Source organism: Culex quinquefasciatus, chromosome 3 (genome assembly GCF_015732765.1).
Source record: "Culex quinquefasciatus strain JHB chromosome 3, VPISU_Cqui_1.0_pri_paternal, whole genome shotgun sequence".
NCBI lineage: Eukaryota > Metazoa > Arthropoda > Insecta > Diptera > Culicidae > Culex > Culex quinquefasciatus.
This window is the reverse complement of record NC_051863.1, coordinates 133,515,432-133,535,480: the sequence shown is the minus strand read 5'-3', so window position 1 is coordinate 133,535,480 and position 20,049 is coordinate 133,515,432. Positions and strand designations below refer to the sequence as shown.

The 20,049-nt window shown below is 35.7% G+C and overlaps 2 protein-coding genes across 2 annotated transcripts in view; both read left to right on the top strand.

Annotated features, from left to right (window-relative positions):
* Positions 1–6,610, top strand: part of LOC6035483 (tyrosine-protein kinase Abl) — a 97,969-nt gene extending 91,359 nt beyond the window's left edge. Inside the window, 4 exon segments of the mRNA XM_038259017.1 lie at positions 1,189–3,378; positions 3,381–3,541; positions 3,544–3,821; positions 4,504–6,610. Of these exon segments, the coding sequence (XP_038114945.1) occupies positions 1,189–3,378; positions 3,381–3,541; positions 3,544–3,821; positions 4,504–4,546 (2,672 nt within the window). The 3' untranslated portion in view covers positions 4,547–6,610.
* On the top strand, positions 5,852–8,693 carry LOC6035482. Its single transcript, XM_001845614.2, has 3 exons — positions 5,852–5,858; positions 7,486–7,646; positions 7,712–8,693. Exons 1-3 carry the CDS (start codon positions 5,852–5,854, stop codon positions 8,417–8,419), a joined length of 876 nt encoding a protein of 291 aa, XP_001845666.2. The 3' UTR covers positions 8,420–8,693.
* Positions 8,694–20,049: the final 11,356 nt, after the last annotated feature.

Below are 20,049 nucleotides of genomic sequence, written 5' to 3'. Positions count from 1 at the left end.
CTTAAATTCTTAAATTCTTAAATTCTTAAATTCTTAAATTCTTAAATTCTTAAATTCTTAAATTCTTAAATTCTTAAATTCCTAAATTCCTAAATTCTTAAATTCTTAAATTCTCAAATTCTTAAATTCTTAAATTCTTTTAATCTTTTATTATTTTATTATATTTTATTCTATTATATCGAAATTGTGAAATTTTAGAATTCTGAAATTGAAAAATCTTTAAAAACTAATTTGAATAAAACGACTTTAAAATTTAAAAAAATACAAATTTGTTAGCAAAAAAACTAATTTTAAAATGTTCAAAGTTCTAAAAAGTAAAATTCCGAAATATTTTTTTATAACAGTCCACACTCGATTATCCGAAGATTCGATTATCCGATGTTCGATTATCCGAAGATCGATTATGCGAAGGTTTGTATGGGACTTCGGATAATCGAATCACGAACAAAAATTTTTTGTTTTCGTATTTTTTTCATTTTCTAGTTTTATCATTAAATTTGAGTTCTACGACCCCATTTTAGTCAAATTTGAGTTGTTGATTGCCTATAAAAAAATAAAATGCATTTTTTTATATTGCGCCATCGCCATTTTGGCCGCCATCTTGGATTTATTTTTTTTAAATCATTTAGGGTCATACCTAAGCTCGACAATCAAAAATTAAACAACGAAAAAAAATGTTTTTTTTAATTTTTTTTTTACTAATTTTTTTTACAAATTTTTCCATCTTGTTCAGCAAAACAAATTGACATTTGCTCGACAAACTTCGAGCATTCAGCCTCATGAAAAAGCAGATGTCGGTCCGACAATAACGTTTCATAGCGTTACGTCATTTGAAAACTCGCCTGCACTGTTTTCATGGTCTTGTCCCTATTAAAAATTGTAGGCCACTGTAACCTTCTAATCTAGTCGGCGTAAAAACCTTATTTACAGATTCCGACATTGGTCAACTATTCACCTCATGTCAGCCCAACCTTTAACAAACTGTCGACATTGTGTTGAACGATTGGTGACCGACATGTATTTAGTCCTTATTGTTCAAATTTGAATTTCACCAAATTAATGGTTTTTGTGTGTCCTTAAATGTTAACAATCCTAACCTCGAAACTAAGATTATCCTTAAGACTAACTACCGAATTATCAAAACTAAAATAAATCACTTCCTAACCAACACCCTCTTCTCCCGCGAAGGTTTCTCCCGCGATCTCGCCAACCTGGTCAACCGCACGACCGACTCGGAAAACGAGCAAACGGAAATCACCCCGGACACGGACACCGACAGTCAGGAGCCGCCGGGCGGAACCTTCCAGAAGTCGTCCTCCCAGCAAAGTTCCTTCAAGCGCGTCCCGATCATGGGAAATCGGGGGTTGGAAACCCGCGGCAGCAAGCGCCTTCCGCAAGGAACGCCCCGAGCCCCCAGTGGGCCACCTCCGACGGGCATTCCGCCGGTTGCGGCCGCCGCGGCCGTTGTCGGCGCGCTGGAGGTGCAGAACGTGAAGAAGGCCATCAACCGGTACGGGACGCTGCCGAAGGGTGCCCGAATTGGTGCGTATCTGGAGTCGCTGCGGCAGAGTGATGGAAGTCCGGCGCCGCAGGGAGGGCAGACGGCGGCTCCTCCGGATCCGCCTCCGCCAATGGCGGCGGCGAACGTCATTTCGAATAGTCTGCTTGCTGCGCAGCGTGCAGCTATGAAGGGAGCTCAACCGCTTCAGCAACAGCAGCAGCAGCCTCAGATGATTCGTAGCAACTCGTCGAGTGGAGTTACGATGGCCAACTCGGCAACCGCTAGTCTTTCCAAATTGCAACGCCACCGGACCACCACGGACGGTTCGATGATGACGTTCTCGTCGTTCCGGGGTGGCACCGTGGGCAGCAACAACAGTCCGAAACGGTCTATGCCGCCTACGCTGGCGGATTTGGAGTTCCCACCGCCGCCAGCCGACTTGCCACCTCCGCCTGAGGAGTTCGAGGGGCATCCGCAACCGCCGATGGAGAAGCTAATGAAGCCGTCGAACGACGTTTCCAACACGGAACCGAGCGTCGAGGAGGCCAGCTCACGCTTCGGCGTAAGTCTTCGCCGCCGAGAACCGTCCACGGATTCGTGCAGCTCGCTGGGCAGCCCGGCGGACGTCATGGTCCACAGTAGCATCGAACCGTCTTCGTCGATACCGATTCCGCCGCCACCGAGCCTCAAGGACAAGCTCGAGATGAAACTGGCGGGCGAAATCAAACAGAAAGCAGCAAACGTGCCAAAGTCAGCGATAGAGAACAGCAGCAGCAATCATAAAGTAGTAGATCCCGCTTCACAGTTAGTCAGTGAACTGGCGGAGACCATGAATCTACCGAAACCTCCACCGCCGCTTCCGCCGAGCGATGTGGCGCAACACTACAAGTCGTCGGACGTGAGTTCGCTGCGCAAACCGGGCGTCAACAAACCCGTTGCCGCCGCCGTCGTCGAGCAGCCAGCTTCGTTCAAGGCCCAGCTGAAGAAGGTCGAACCCAAGCGGATGCCCAACCCGATTCCCAAGAAAGAGGAAGCAAACAGCATCATCGACTTCAAGTCGCGACTGCGCAAGGTTGAGAGTGGCAGCGGCAGTGAGTCTACCGCCAACGGTGATGCTTCGATGGCCGGCGGAAGCAGCGACTCCAGCTCGGACAACAACAACAAACATCACACGAACAACGGTGTGAGCAACAACAACAACAACAGCAACATCCTGAACAACAACCAGTCGAGTGACCACTCGAGCGATGGTGAACCCAAGGCGAAGAAGAGCGAAATTCTGCGCAACGGGACGAGCAAGAACGGTGGGGACTCGTCGGCCAAGCTGCTGCTGGAGAACAATGAGTTGAACTCGTTGAAGCTCAAGAAGGCTTCGCCGGCGCAGCCAGTCGTTACGAGTGTCGCCCCGATCGATAGCAACAAGATTATCGAGCTGAAAAAGACTGAAATCAAGATTGAACTTAGCCAAGAGGACAAGAAGCGCGAAGTCCTTGATGCGAATGCTGGTGGCGGCACCGGCGGTGATAATCTGTCCACTGGCAGCACTGGGGACGAAGGGGACAAGCGGAAAAGCACCGGCAGTATCAGCAGCTTGAAGAAGCTGTGGGAGGCCAAAGAATCCCCGAACGATCACCAAGGCGGCGCCCAACTCAGCCCAAAACTGGGCGTGAAGAGCGCCGCGAATCTCAAGCTGAACAACAACTCCGAGGAGGCGTCCGAGAGCAGCAACCCCACAACGAATAGCAACAATTCCAGCCAACACGACGAACAGCTGCAGCAGGCACCGCAGCTAGCGAAAAAGCCCGCCGTCCCGCTGAAACCCTCCAAATTCTCATCAATCTACGCCACGCCAGTCCAGATCCAAGCCCCAACCCAAACCCCAGCCCCGCCCCAACCACAACCACCACATCCAAGTCCAACGACAGCAACAGTTCGCTCCTCTCGGAGAAATCCACCGCGTCCTCATCCTCCGCCCCTTCCTCCGCTTCCGCGAGCCGCGAAGGCATCCTCGAACTCGTGACCCTGCTCGAGGGCTCCTCCACAAACTCCCCGCCAGCTCGGCCGTGTCCGCCTCCCAGTGGCTCCAGCTCAGCGAACGGCTCCACTCGCTCCAGTCGAGCTGCGTCACATTCGCGGACAACGAAGCCCTGCCCCCGCACACCAAGTTCCACTTCCGCGAGCTGGTCAACCGCGTTGACGCGCAGTCCCGCTCGCTGCGGTCGGCCGCCGCCAGCAGCAAGAACACCTCGGCCCAGGACAACGAAAAGCTCGTGCTCGAAGTCGGTCAATCGCTGAAGCAAATTTCGAACGCGCTGCACAGGTAATTTCAAGTCACCGTGGTTAATTTCGAGGAACAGTTTTAGAACCGGGGCGTTGAGGAATGGGTTTATTTGCGTTTTTTTTTTTTTTTATTTATTTATTTCGGTTTTGTTGAGTGAAGGTTTTAACTTCTCTGTGTAAAAGTTTCTTAAAATTTACAAAACATTTTCAAGTATTTTCCAAATTAAATGCCGACCTTTCATAACATCGAAACTGGTAGATTTTTGATCGACCAGATTTCCTACTGGGAATTGCCAGCTGACAAATTTTCCCCAGTGAGAAATGTCATGCTAACTCGCCGTCAGATGAGTCGACTTTGCCTCGATTATTTTCACGCTGGGTTTTAACAGAGTCACCCAGTAAAAAACACTCGGCTGATCGGCTTGACAGTAACGCAAATTAGTCGACAAAGATTTTATACGTTGAGCAAAGCTTGTTTAGTTTTTTCTCCGCAAAATAAAAGCTTTCAAACAGAGGGGCTAAAACAACTCACTCAAAATACGCTAAACATAGATTACACCGATATAGATTGCACACAATTTTGGACGTTTTTGAATCGACATCGACACTTGAAATTACCGCACCAGTGCAACCAGTGCTTTATAATTTATTTTCCTTTTTTTCTACATTTCTTTCTTTAAAAAAAAACTTCTTATCTCAACAAAAAAAAAACAACCAACCAGGGACACTAGAATCGCTCAGCTGCCCATTTTGACGTTTAGCTAACGAGAGAATTCGTGTGCGTGCGTGCGTGCGTTCGAACGGGCGCAGTGATTGGCCGCACATCGGAGGCGACAACTAAGGAAAACAAATATACACACATATTTACACAGACACCCACACATACCCACAACCTACAATCATTATCAGTGAAATACAGGTATTAGTTGTTTTCTTGGCTAGAAGCATGAACCGTGGAAGGATTGAAGCAAGAACTCTGTATTATTTTGCTGCTGATCGAGTTTCCAACAGAGCGCGCACCTCCTCCAGGCTTGCTAACCGATACCGACATATGTATTAAACAACAAATTATACAACTAGCTATTGTATTATAATCCAAACTACCTATGAATGCATGCTATCTAATCGATTTTATACTCGAAATTTACCCCGATGTCTCCTTCAACAAAACAAACAACCTACCAACCAAGAATGACCACGGCATGATGTGCCATACCAAAATTATTTTGCTTTGTCAAGCCATCCGAAAATTACAGGTGAAGCAAATCATCCTGTCTCACACCATTCTTGGTTGGTTCTTTCGCGAGGTCCACTAATGCTAAATCTCCTCCGAGCGGAAGAAATTCGCTTTAACTGGAAAGGATCGACTGTTCTGAAACGAGGCCATTATTTGACTATTCCCATCGCTAAAAAAAAGAAGGAGGAAATAAATGTAAAAAAAATGAAAACAATAGAAACCAACGCTCAATGAAATTGCCAAATATAAAGTGGACTAATTTTAATTGATTTTAACTAATGGGTATAATAGATTTTAAACTGTTGGTATGCAGGCAAGGAAGGTAATAAAATCAGGACTGACGTTTTAAAGGAACGATGTTTTTAATTCGAAACTTTTAATAACATTTGAATTACCGTAATTGGTTGTTTTAAAAGCTATTCAATTTTAATTTTATCTTGGCTTCGGACAGTTTCAAGGATCGCTGCTACGGATAGCCCACGAACTAAGCTACATTTTAAGCCAAAGAGCTTAAGACTTTTTCTTACTTTCACTAAAAGAAACCTGCGTGAGACTTTTCGTTATTCGGTAAGGTACCTTCTTCAGATTATATGCAAATATCTTCTCAAATGGCAATGAACAGAGGTTTATAAGGGAGAATAAAAACAAAATCAAGGTGTGTCGTGTTGTGCGCAAGAAAAGTGCATCCAACTCATTCGTGCGTAAATCATAAATTATTTAAAATCTATCTCTAAACGGTAACACAGTAAAATGCTAGTCGTAAACATTTATATATTATCAGTAGTAATGGACAAGGATCATACAACTAAACGGAAAGTAATTTCCGGCACGGGATGAACAGTTTGCTAAAAGCGATACATATATGCAATGCGGTATGCAAGTTGCCCACACACACACACACACACACACACCCACACAATCAATCGACGCCCAACATCAGAATCGGCGGAATCAACATCCCTAGGCTTTACAATACGTCTCTCTAGGAATTTACCAAAATAATCAAATGATGGCAAAATCAAACGAAATTGATTATGAGTCTACTATATATTTTTAGAAAAACCGGTAAAATAGCATTCATAAGCATCCATCTTCGTAACATTCATACATTCGTACATAAACGCAAGCTTACGTAAAGATATTATTATGATTAAACAAAATGCAAAAGAATAAATCAAAAAAATCGAACGGACACGTGACTACGATTCGCATCCGAGTCCGAGTATGAATGATAATAAGCGAGAATATTATTACTCATTGAATAAACTGGCATAGATGTAGTAGTGACACTATCTAAGTATGTGAGCATATTATCAGCTAGTAAGGAACGTAAAAAACCAAGTGAAAATGCGTGATATAAAAAAAAGAGAAGAAAAGAAACGATAAAATTAAACAACCCCCCCACATTGATACAAGTAAAGTAAAACATATAATAACTGACACTACACACACATACACTCTGTACACGAAAGAGAGGAGAAAAAAACACGAGAGCAAAAGGTGAGGTTGCCGACGAAATAATAGACCAGCTGTAATGTGAAAAAACGTGCAACAGTGCAGTGAAATATTAATAAAAACTATACTGAAAACAACAGCAACGTGCGATTATTTTTAGAATTTCCGAAATCCGAAAGAATCCTTTTAAGCGTTTTCTGAGATTACTACTTTTTCGTTTGACACTTTTCAGTTTGTACCCCGTTGGTTTGACAAAGTCAAACTAAAAAGTGGCGAACTGTCTTTTTTACACCAAACAATCGTTTGGTAGTGTGTGTGTGTGAACTCCGTTTAGAAGGGGTGTCAAACTAAAAAGTGACCCCGTTCGTTTGACAACTGTTGGTGTCAAACCATCGGGGTTTGAGTGTATCAATAAAAAAGATCCTAATCCGCCGACTCCAACTCCAACAATAACTCCCATACAATGTTCCTGAAAATTGTCTGACTCCAACTCGGGCTTCTAAAGACGTAGCGCCTGCTTTTTACAATTTTTCAACTTACGGGTCCTCAAAAATACCCGATTCCACTGGCTTCGACTCCATAGCCCTTCATGTTGTTAAACATTTAGATTTCATTATTTGCTAGCAATTTCAGATTTGGAAAACTTTTGCTGAAAATCGACCTCTTGAAAATTAGCATCGTTTCAAAAACGATAAAATTAATCTTGTTTTTAACGGTCCACACTTCAAATTTTTGTTCGTTCGAAAATTTGCTTTTCCGATTGTTATTCTGTTTAGCTACCTACATTGACAATTTCGTCAACCAAGATGAAGTCGACGTTTGTATTGTAATTTTTTTACTGGGTCGCCTTTGACAGTTGCAGTCAAATTGTCGTTTTCGTCACGCAATTTCCGAACCATCCCTGCTGTGAAAAACAAACGGCCAAAATCTTCAAGCCAACAGAAGCACGTTTTTCAAGCCGTTTTGCAAGAGTTTCCTTCCCGCGGTCACTCAAAATCCGTTCCGTCGTGAGAAATCAACACTGCCAGAAAGCATATCCGAATCGGCAGCATGAACAATTGCCGGTTGTGTGTTACGCCCATTCCGGACCCGGCAGTCGCCACGAAGGTCGACTCGGAACTTTCGGACGGCAGCACGGTGGCGGAGAAGTTGGACGACCTCTTCGGAATCTTGGTAAGTTTGCGCTTTCGGTTTTAATTTCTTGGGGTGATATTCAAACAAGTCAACCACCGGAACAGGTCGGCGACTACTGCGATGCCGACGTCCTTAAGGCGATCTGCAGCCAGTGCACGACCAAGATCGTCCGGGGTGCTTCCGGTCAGTTGTCGATGGCCGACATGGACCAGACCAAGGAGTTCTTCAACAGCGGGGATCAAAAGGCGCGCCTCTTTGTACGTAGTGGAGGCCAATATAGCTCGCCCAGTGGAGTGGACAATCCGGCCTTGAAGGCGCTCACCAACTCTCCGTTCGGGTTGACCACTCCCAAGGCGGTGGCCAAGCGGCCACTCGCTCCTGCTGCAGCCGCAGCAACCACCAGCAAGAAGAGCAAGCTGCAGGCCGAGGACGCCACCATGGATTGGCTGCGGTCCCAGCCCGGAATCGCCGGCCTAGGCGCAAGTCTGTCCCAAACGACGTACAACACTCCGAAGACGTCGGGCGGCAAGAAGATCGTGGTGCGGGAGATCCAGCTGGACCAGGACGAAGACGATGGCCGTGAGACCGTGGTCAAGACCAAGTGTCCGTTCTGCCCGAAGGTTTACGTCCTGAACTCGGCGCTGATCAACCACATTGGCCAGAAACATCCGGACAGGCCGGTTAAATTCAAGAAATGCGACACTTGCAGCAAGCAGTTCCTGAATGCCGCGGAACTTAAGGTGCACAAATGCCCGAAGGCATACACTGGACGCAGCTGGGGATGGGGCTGGGGGCGCCGCCGCTGGTGGTAAGTGGAATCGAGCGAAAGGACATCTCCGAATCTCCCTTTTTGTTTCGTTTCGTATTTCTTCCAACTATTTCGAATTTGTTGATCGTCTAGACTGCCAGACCGTTATTTTTGTCGTTACGTTTGAATTGAATCGGCAGCAGTGGTGTTCGTTCTGAATAATTTTTATCCGTTTTGTAAAAAATCTCAAATTACAAATTAACAAGACATGTTGAACATGAACCGATCTAATATTAGGTCAAATCGAAAATAAAAACGTTACCAAATAAAACCAGATAAAAGACACAAAAATAACATGCTCTTTTTCTTCGTACGTGCACCATACGTACGTTTATATCGATTATATTTAATGGATTTTAAAATAATTTTAATGTCTAAGTAATTATTTCGCAACATAACCGGAATGGCGTTGAAAAACGTAGTTCATATTAGTCTAATTTATCGAAAATATTCTGAATTCTAGGTATTTAAATTTCACATCCGTGTTGGAAAAGCGCTTTATCGCCGGCCAATAGGGTCCTTAAGCCCCATGTCAATTTTTATGTACAACGATTAAAAACACGCTTAAAAATCATTTCTAATCACTTTTTGTTATTTTAATGCAAAAAAAGTGGCAAGATTACGGGGGGAGGTGTCCACGTGCTTCCATCCCGCCAGTCCATATGTATAGCCTTAGTGTTGTGTCACTGTATTTGATATTTTGTGAACCACACCGTATGCTGTACTCGACAGATATGGACTGGTTCCCGGCCGGGCTGATGGGTCTCGCAGCTGGCTAGTTGAACGTACCTGTTAGAACATCAAATCATGATGTTTTATCCTTTTGTTTCCTTAGTAACAGGAGAATAGTTAGTTCAGCAAGGGAAGCAACAGTTTGATCCGTTCAGCTGTTGAAGCAATTGCTTTCGATTCAAACTTGTGCTGAACATTGTTGGACTACCTAGACTACGGTTGAAAGGAAACAAACACGAGGGTACAAAGGGATAAGCTCCCCCGGATGGGGCTAAATTGTGGAACGCTCCCAGTGAGTTTTACTGAGCTGCTTTGGACATTTTAGGTAATAGTAGTATGAAAATAGTTAAAGCTCGGTATTAATTCACTGGGAGGTCGTGTGGAAATTCCCGTGCTTGTGAAGTTCTGTTTCTGTGTCACTGTTGTGTTAGCTAGTAACATGTTCGACATTACACTACGAACCAGCAGTGATTAGTTATGCGGAATTCTCCAAGTACGGGAACACGACGAAAATTAGACGACCCGAAGAAATAGTGAAGGTGATAGTGAAAGCAAAATAAATAAAGTGTCTATAAAGAATCATGAAGTGAACTATTTATGTTTAATATTATATTACACTTAACATCTGAGTTGAAACTCACAATCAGAATGTAATGTTTTCTTGTGTTCTCTTTTGTTCTTTTCGTTTCAAACTGAATGAGCGAGCATCTGACTTGCTACGCAGCCGCAGGATACAACAGACGACGACGGAGCGTCAAACTAACACCAGCTGTGATCAATACCACACCTACTGACGAAGATTGATACCAAGCTTGGTGTCCACGGCTATATGTCCAACCGAGAGACCTCTCAGGTCGCAGGGAAGTATTAATTAGTGTCGCCTTTTTATGTTTGATCCTTTTGTTAATACAAATTCCTTTGCAGATACAAACCACTTTAAAAGTATGCCTCGTGGCCTGCTTTGATCTTTTGCTTATTCTATCCGCTTTCTACCCCCAATGTGTCCTGCACGGAGAACCTGGGGTAGCTTATGGTTGACCTGGGGAGCCCGAGGAATTATGCCGTAGGTGGCTCGTATAGTCTTACCCACCTATCCTCGCGGCAAGGTCTTCCGTAGGTCTACACCCGAACATGCGACGTGGGACTGCATGAATCTTCAGCTGCTGCCGGAAGGGTGTATTCCGAAATTACCGAATTACCGAATTACCGAAAAAGTGGCAAGATTACATTTTTTTCAATGGATTAAATATGGTCCTCTTAGAAAGAACTGTCAAGTAGGATCTTTTCTGTCAAAAAGGACCGCGAGGTAATTTTTTCAAAATTGATTTAAAAATCCATTTTAAACACTTTGTGGTTGTACTAAGGTTCATTGTACTCAGAAAAATAAGCTTAACGCTGTAAACAATAATATCACCAATCAAAGCTTCAATTAGGACCAAATTCTAGAATTTGGTATTTTTGAAAATTAAAGTTTTTGATTGTTAGAATTCCGGCTTTTTCGTAAATTTGTATTTTCGAATTTCTAAATATCAATTTTTTAAACCTTTGTTTTTTGCCTTCCTCACCTCAATGAGGAAATGCTATAAAATCACTCGAAAAATGAACTTCTTTTTTCGACCTCCTAGACCCGTATTCACGTATACCTATCGACTCAGAAACAAATTCTGAACAAATGTCTGTGCGTGTGTCTGGATGTGAGTCCGTGCACCAAAAAATATGCACTCGATTATCTCCGGACTGGCTGAACCGATTTAGACTGTTTTGGTCTCATTCGATCTGTCTTGGGGTCCCACAAGACCCTAGTTAATATTATGAAGTTTAGAAAAGTACTTCAAAAGTTATGCTAGAAAAACGGTTTTAGCTAAACTTCGAAAGATTGTAAAAAGGGTGGTTTTTGTAAGAAAACCCGTCATGCTATATATTGTTAGAAAGGTATTTGAAAGACCTTTCCAACGCGTCCAAAAGATTGTAGATCTGACAACCCCATCAAAAGTTATGAACATTTAAGTGTTATTTATACACTTTTTGAGGCCGGATCTCAAATAAGTTGTCCGGATCTATTATGCGACCTATCGTTGGATAGGTAATCAAAAGACCTTTCCAATGAGCCCAAAAGATTGAAGATCTGACAACCCTATCTAAAGTTATAAGTACTTTAGTGTTTTCAATATACTTTTTTTGAGGCCTGATCTCAGATATTTTGATAAAAAGAAGTGTTATTTATACGTAGTGTACTCACTTTATGAATGTGAGGAAGGCACCAACCACCTAAAGGTGGATTAAGTAACGTTTTAGATTTTAATTTCTAAAATTTCTTGGATAAGACTTTTTTTCATAATTTCTTCAATATTAAAATTATTAGTCAATTCTACATATTTCTTTTTTATATTGAATTTTCAAATTACAGATATTATTTTTTTTTTTGAAATTTCCTTTAAAATATTTTTTTTAATTTATTTGTTAATTGAAATTTGAGAATTTCTAATTGTTTGTTTTACAAATTTACGATTTCTTGTAAATTATTTGCATTGTCGAATTCCAAAATTTTAGAATTATTATTTATTTGTATGATTACATTCAAGACTCGATTATCCGACGCCTCGATTATCCGAAGTTCGATTATCCGAAGGTGTGTATGGGACTTCGGATAATCAAATCACGAACAAAAAAAAAATTGTCGTATTTTTTTTATTCTCTTACTTTAAACATCAAATTCGAGTTCTGCGACCCCATTTTAGTCAAATTTGAATGGTTTCTAGGCCTAGTTGGTGGTTACCCAGCAGAGTGGCCACAAGAATCGACTTCGCGGGAGGGAAAAGTAAAAAGACGGTTCACTTTTGCGAAACACGTGTTTATTTGACGGGAGAAAAGTTGCGATTGAGAGTTGTTAACAATTCAAAAATTCAAAAATTCAAAAATTCAAAAATTCAAAAATTCAAAAATTCAAAAATTCAAAAATTCAAAAATTCAAAAATTCAAAAATTTAAAAATTCAAAAATTCAAAAATTCAAAAATTCAAAAATTCAAAAATTCAAAAATTCAAAATTCAAAATTCAAAATTCAAAATTCAAAAATTCAAAATTCAAAATTCAAAAATTCAAAAATTCAAAAATTCAAAAATTCAAAAATTTAAAAATTTAAAAATTCAAAAATTAAAAATTCAAAAATTAAAAAAAAATAATATTTTTTGAATTTTTAAAATTTTAAAAATTTTTTAAAATTTTTTAAATTTTTAAAATTTTAAAAATTTTAAAAATTTTAAAAATTTTAAAAATTTTAAAAATTTTAAAAATTTTAAAATTTAAAATTTAAAAAATTCAAAAATATTATTTTTGAATTTTGAATTTTAATTTTGAGTTTTAAATTTTGAATTTTTGAATTTTGAATTTTGAATTTTGAATTTTGAATTTTGAATTTTGAATTTGAATTTTGAATTTTGAATTTTGAATTTTGAATTTTGAATTTTGAATTTTGAATTTTGAATTTTGAATTTTGAATTTTGAATTTTGAATTTTTGAATTTTGAATTTTGAATTTTTGAATTTTGAATTTTGAATTTTGAATTTTTGAATTTTGAATTTTTGATTTTTGATTTTGAATTTTGAATTTTGAATTTTGAATTTTGAATTTTTGAATTTTGAATTTTGAATTTTTGAATTTTGAATTTTGAATTTTGAATTTTTGAATTTTTGAATTTTTGAATTTTTGAATTTTTGAATTTTTGAATTTTTGAATTTTTGAATTTTTGAATTTTTGAATTTTTGAATTTTTGAATTTTTGAATTTTTGAATTTTTGAATTTTTGAATTTTAGAATTTTAGAATTTTAGAATTTTTGAATTTTTAAATTTTTAAATTTTTAAATTTTTAAATTTTTAAATTTTTAAATTTTTAAATTTTTAAATTTTTAAATTTTTAAATTTTTAAATTTTTAAATTTTTAAATTTTTAAATTTTTAAATTTTTAAATTTTTAAATTTTTAAATTTTTAAATTTTTAATTTTTTTTTAAATTTTTAAATTTTTTAACTTTTAAATTTTTAAATTTTTAAATTTTTAAATTTTTAAATTTTTAAATTTTTAAATTTTTAAATTTTTAAATTTTTAAATTTTTAAATTTTTAAATTTTTAAATTTTTAAATTTTTAAATTTTTAAATTTTTAAATTTTTAAATTTTTTAAATTTTTAAATTTTTAAATTTTTAAATTTTTAAATTTTTAAATTTTTAAATTTTTAAATTTTTAAATTTTTAAATTTTTAAATTTTTTAAATTTTTAAATTTTTAAATTTTTAAATTTTTAAATTTTTAAATTTTTAAATTTTTAAATTTTTTAAATTTTTTAAATTTTTAAATTTTTAAATTTTTAAATTTTTAAATTTTTAAATTTTTAAATTTTTAAATTTTTAAATTTTTAAATTTTTAAATTTTTAAATTTTTAAATTTTTAAATTTTTAAATTTTTAAATTTTTAAATTTTTAAATTTTTAAATTTTTAAATTTTTAAATTTTTAAATTTTTAAATTTTTAATTTTTTTTAAATTTTTAAATTTTTAAATTTTTAAATTTTAAATTTTTTAAATTTTTAAATTTTTAAATTTTTAAATTTTTAAATTTTTAAATTTTTAAATTTTTAAATTTTTAAATTTTTAAATTTTTAAATTTTTAAATTTTTAAATTTTTAAATTTTTAAATTTTTAAATTTTTAAATTTTTAAATTTTTAAATTTTTAAATTTTTAAATTTTTAAATTTTTAAATTTTTAAATTTTTAAATTTTTAAATTTTTAAATTTTTAAATTTTTAAATTTTTAAATTTTTAAATTTTTAAATTTTTAAATTTTTAAATTTTTAAATTTTTCAATTTTTCAATTTTTCAATTTTTCAATTTTTAAATTTTTAAATTTTTAAATTTTTAAATTTTTAAATTTTTAAATTTTTAAATTTTTAAAATTTTTAAAATTTTTAAAATTTTTAAATTTTTAAATTTTTAAATTTTTAAATTTTTAAATTTTTAAATTTTTAAATTTTTAAATTTTTAAATTTTTAAATTTTTAAATTTTTTAAATTTTTAAATTTTTAAATTTTTCAAATTTTTAATTTTTTAATTTTTTAGATTTTTAAATTTTTTAAATTTTTAAATTTTTAAATTTTTTAAATTTTTAAATTTTTAAAATTTTTAAAATTTTAAATTTTAAATTTTTAAATTTTTTAAATTTTTAAATTTTTAAATTTTTAAATTTTTAAATTTTTAAATTTTTAAATTTTTAAATTTTTAAATTTTTAAATTTTTAAATTTTTAAATTTTTAAATTTTTAAATTTTTAAATTTTTAAATTTTTAAATTTTTAAATTTTTAAAATTTTTTAATTTTTATATTTTTAAATTTTTTAAATTTTTAAATTTTTTAAATTTTTAAATTTTTAAATTTTTAAATTTTTAAATTTTTTAAATTTTTTAAATTTTTTAAATTTTTTAAATTTTTTAAATTTTTTAAATTTTTTAAATTTTTTAAATTTTTTAAATTTTTTAAATTTTTTAAATTTTTTTAATTTTTTAAATTTTTTAAATTTTTTAAAATTTAAATTTTTTAAATAAAAAAAATGAATTTAAAAAAATCTGTGCTTGATTCGATTTTTCCGTGCATAATTCCGTTTGATGCGGTAGCAAACAGGCTGAATACCGGGTAGCAAAGTGAAATCCCGAAGAACTGAGAGCAAATTTGCTACCGCGACAGGTACCGCGATGGGGTTGACGTCGGGTGCAAATTAGCTTTGCTTCGATGTTTGCACCCAGCGCTGGAGATGCACTAAAGGATACGCTTGGCGGCGCCACCGTCGCAGCTGAGATTACTTGACTTAACAATGTATAATGGCTCAATAATTTCCTCAGAAAAATAATATTTTCCTCGTTTATAAACTAAATTTACTTCAGTACAATTTCAATTGACTGTAAATAATGCAAAAATGCATTAACATTAAAAAAACATAGCAGAAAACTTGTTTAAAAATTATTTTTTTGAACGATAGCTTAAAATAGTACCTTTCACCGAAAATCCAAATAACACAGATCTGTGTAAAATTTGACACAGATCGCTCAAAACCTGGAATACACAGAATCTGTGTAAAAGCCTTGTACACAGAACTGTGTACAACCGTTGTCTGTCAAATCTGTGTAAAATTTTACACAGATTCTGGGTAAAATATTACACAGATTCTGGGTAAAATTTTGCACAGAATCCGGGTAAAAATTAAAAAAAAAATCAGAATCTAAATTTGATTTTTCAGGCCAATACAATTAAAAAATATAATATCATTTATTAATCTTTGTTTTGGGTTTTATACATAAGACAACATAAACTAAATATTTGACCACTCAGCGTACTACCCCGGCCCGGAAAAGCTGACAGTGTCCGTTTACTAATGCTGTCTATGGAACTCTCCGCTCGGAACCGGAACTGGGAAAATGGTTAGCGCGGGCTCGAGTTCCGGGGCTCTGGACTTCCGAGGTTCCGCAAAAGCACCACGTCGGAGGAAATCAGTGTGTGTGAGACTACTTGAATAAAAATTGAGTTAGGTTAGGATTACCAAGCAAATATTTATGAGATACATTACCTTGAATCCAAATACGAGCACTGCTCCCCATGGGTTTATGGTGCATATGATGATCAGTTTGTTGATAAGTCTAAAAACATTGAAGTATTTTAATAATTTTCCAATATTTTGATCACGAGGAAAAACTTACAAAAGTTTGCTGCAAGAGCGACGCCATCTTAGCTTTTCCTTTTTTACCCAGATTTGAAAGGAAAGCTGATCGGAAATCTGTGTAACTTTTTACACAGATCTGTGTTATAAAACTACACAGTTTTGACAGCTAGAACATGTTCTACAATCTGTGTAATTTTTTTACACAGATCTGTGTTATCTGGAATTTGCGTGTAGCTCTTTTCAACTTATCTTGGTTTAAATTTTTACACACGTTTTTCGACGCTTTTTGTTCAGTGATGTACATCTGTTCTCTGTGCTTTTAGGATGTTTTGGTGAAAAGTTATTACCTTCCGAAAATTAACATTTTTGCGCCTCCGGGCGCATCATAATAGGCGTACAATCAAACCCCGATGGTTTGACACCAATTATTGTCAAACGGGTAACTTTTTAGTTTGACACCCCTTTTACACGGAGTTCACACACACTACCAAACGTTCGCCGTGTTAAAAGTGACAGTTCATCACTTTTTAGTTTCACTTTGTCAAACCAACGGGGTACAAACTAAAAAGTGACCAACCCCCGGGGGTTGAGTGTACATGTGGCGCGGTTGTTGTGTTTAAAGGCTGATACGCAGATGGGAAGGAACGCAAAACTCCATACAAAAAAACGCCCAAGAAACGGTCAAGGAAAGGGTAACGAAAAGATTTTTCTTAAGCGGTACGCAGCTGAAAAGTAACAGAAACGGAAAGATTGCGTTTGACGTTTCTTCGCGCGGTGCTTGTTTGTAATATGTTTTGATGAAAAAATCAATGAATTGTAATTTTTCTTTTTGAATGCGACTGATAATTACAAACGTTTTAATAATTTTGAATTGGATATAATAATATTTAAAATTCCCGCCGAATCTCAAGAAGCAGAATATTGAAACTAAAAGGAGAGATTTAGTTTTTTGGTCGAAATGGAGTAAAAAAAGAAGTTGTCTTTATAGATGTCGGCCATCGTGTCACCAACAATTTATTGCTAGTACCAACCAGCTACCTCTGAATTTAAGTCCGATTTACCCACACTCGCGGGACCAAAATGAAGTAAATCAGAGTGAAATTAAACTTAACAATAATCATACAAACATCTATGTTCTTACTGAAAATACAATAATAATCTGAAATTTTGAAATCCAACCACACAACAAATTCAAAAATATGAAAAAAACAAACATTCCAGAAATTTCAAATAACATTTTTTTTAAATAATAAAGAAAATTTCAACAAAAATCAAAAATTTGGAAAATTAAAAATATGCAGACTTGAATAATAATTTTAATTTTTAACGTTTTTATAAATTCAATAGATCAAAAAACGAATGTACAAGTCGAAATTCCAAAAGTATTAAAAATCGGAAATATAGAAATTCGTAAATACAAATTTACGAAAACCTCGAAATTATAAAAATCAATCACTCTATTTCTTCCAAAATTAAAAAATCAAGAATGAATTTAAGAATTTAAGAATTTAAGAATTTAAGGGTGCACAGCAACCAAGGAAGTTGTTGTCTTCTTATTCCAAAATTGTCAAACTTACGGACCCAATTCTGCAAGAATCTGATTGTAAAAATAGTCAAACTTTGTTGTCAATAACTACGAAGACAGTAATTTAGGGGATGAATAAAAAATGATATCGATAGTTCCCGTAGTATTGAAGATACTAAAATGTCTGTAACAGAAATCTGGGTGCAAAAGCTATGGTTGATGTGTACCGTTAAGAATTTAAGAATTTAAGAATTTAAGAATTTAAGAATTTAAGAATTTAAGAATTTAAGAATTTAAGAATTTAATTTCCTAGTTTCCTAATATCCTAATTTCCCAATTTCCAAACTTCCTAACTTCCACACTTCCTAATATTCTAATTTCATAATTTAATTCCCTAACTTCCTAATTTTCTAATTTCCTAACTTCCTTATTTCCTAACATATTGTTTTCCTTATTTCACGATTTTCTAATTTCTGAATTTCCTATTTTCCTTATTTCATAATTTCCTAATTTCCTAGCTTCCTAATTTCCCAACATATTAATTTCATAATTTCTTAACTTCCTAACTTCCTAAACTCCTAATTTCCTAGTTTCCTAATTTCCTAATTTCTCATTTTCCTAATATCGTAACTTCCTAATTTCCTAGTTTCCTGATATCCTAATTTCCCAATTTCCTTACTTCCTAATTTCCTAGTTTCCTCATTTTAAAAATTTCTTTATTTCCTAATTTCCTAACTTCCTAATTTCCTCATTTCCTAATTTCCTAACTTCCTAACATTCTAATTTCCTTACATATTAATTTTCTAATTTCCTAATTTCTTAATTTCCTTGTTTCATAATTTCGTAATTTCCTAATTTTCTTATATTCTTTATTTTACTAATTTGCTATTATCATAATTTCCAAATTTCCTAATTCCCTGGCTTCATAATTTCCTAACATATTTATTTCCTTATTTCATAATTTCATAGTTTTTTAATTTCCTTATTTCATAATTACATTTTTTTTATTTCAGTTTTTCTTGTTTTAGAATATAAGAATTTCTAAATTTACTTTTATTTATTGATTTCTTAATTTTGTTTATAATTGTTGTTAAATGTTTTTGAATAAACATTTTTAATCTATTTAATTTTAAGTTTTGAATATTTTTAATCTTTTTATTTTTTCCTCGAAAGAACCTCAATCGCGCACACCGTCAATCGCGCTCATACCGAACTGTCAACCGAGCTGTCAACTTTTCTTGGGGGGGTCACGAAAAGAACACGCAACATTTCTTGACCGCGTTCCTTCCGATCAGCATACCGTACTTAAAGCGGTGTATGCACTTCGGAAGGAATCGATCAAGAAAAATTTCAAATGGGCAGCAGCGGCAGCGAAAGCAAGCCAGAGAGGGTGAAGAAAAGCCCCAAGAAAACGCTCCCTCTCCTTTGTTCTGCTGTTCGTAAAGTTGTTTCTTGACCCCTTTCCTTCCGATGTCCATACTAGTCTTAAAACGGAATTCGGAATTGAACAATTTGAATTGAATTCCGTTTCAGAATCCGAATTGCGTTGAATGCACGGTTGATTGGGAACATCTTTTGAAAAAAATTCCGACTTTATTTTTGTTGTCCCATTTTCGTCGACCAGTCGACGAAGTCGTTTTTCAGTGAGCCATTTTTTACCGGGTAATTTTTGACAGTTCGGCTCAGCGGTGCGCGCGCGCTTTTCCATAAACAAACTGGCGGGAAAGTCTCCGCGAAGCAGGAAGCACATTTTTTCAACCGTTTTTTTGAAATCCCCTTTTTGCTTGAACTTAAACACATCCGAAGTAATAATGAACCACTGCCGATTGTGTCTGGGGCTGGTGCCGGATCCCAAGGACGCCACGAAGCTGGACTCGAAACTTTTGGACGGAAACTCGGTGGCGGACAAGTTTAACGAACATTTCGGGATTTGGGTGAGTTTGCTTAAGCGTTGCTTAAAAGAATAATTCGAACCATTTCCGGGATAGGTCAGCGAATACTGGGACATCGATTCGCCTACTGTTTTGTGCGACGGTTGCGCGGACAAAATCACGCGGGCAGCATCCGGCCAGCTGTTGGCTGCCGAATTGGAACAGTTCATGCGATTCTTCAAAGGACTGGAGCAAGAGAGGCACCTTCTTGTCTTGAGCGATTCTGAGGAGGAACCGGACATCAAACTCGATCCGGATGTCCCGAAGGGCGAGCTTCTAAAAGAGAACGGCGGGGATCATGATTGGTCCGAAATGGTCGTCAAAAGTCGCATGGTGAACTTCAACCCGGTCGATGGAAAAAAGGTCTTACGCGAGATTCAACTCAACGATGGCCGCCAGATCGTCGTCAAGACCAAGGTTGAACCTGAGATTGGGGCGAAAGATTTGACTTTTCAGATGATTTGATTTGAGAGTTCAATTCAGGACGCAGAAGCTACGGATTACTCCGGAAGAAGCACCCCGTTGGTGAGTGGAACGATCGTGTGGACGACATTGAGTCTTCATTTCTTTTAACAATGTGTATTTTACCATTACGTTGTTATTTTTCGCTTATTCGTTAATTTTGTGATGTTAACCTTAGAACGGCGATTTTGCTTGTTATTCTGAATTCAATAATGTAACGATTATAAATATAAAATTGTTACAGATTCCATAGATCTAGCGATAGATCTAACTAAAACTGGATATCAT

Coding starts and splice junctions, on each gene's coding strand:
- LOC6035482 (XM_001845614.2), top strand. Junction 7,647..7,711: donor ACGACCTCTTCGGAATCTTG/GTAAGTTTGCGC, acceptor CCACCGGAACAG/GTCGGCGACTACTGCGATGC.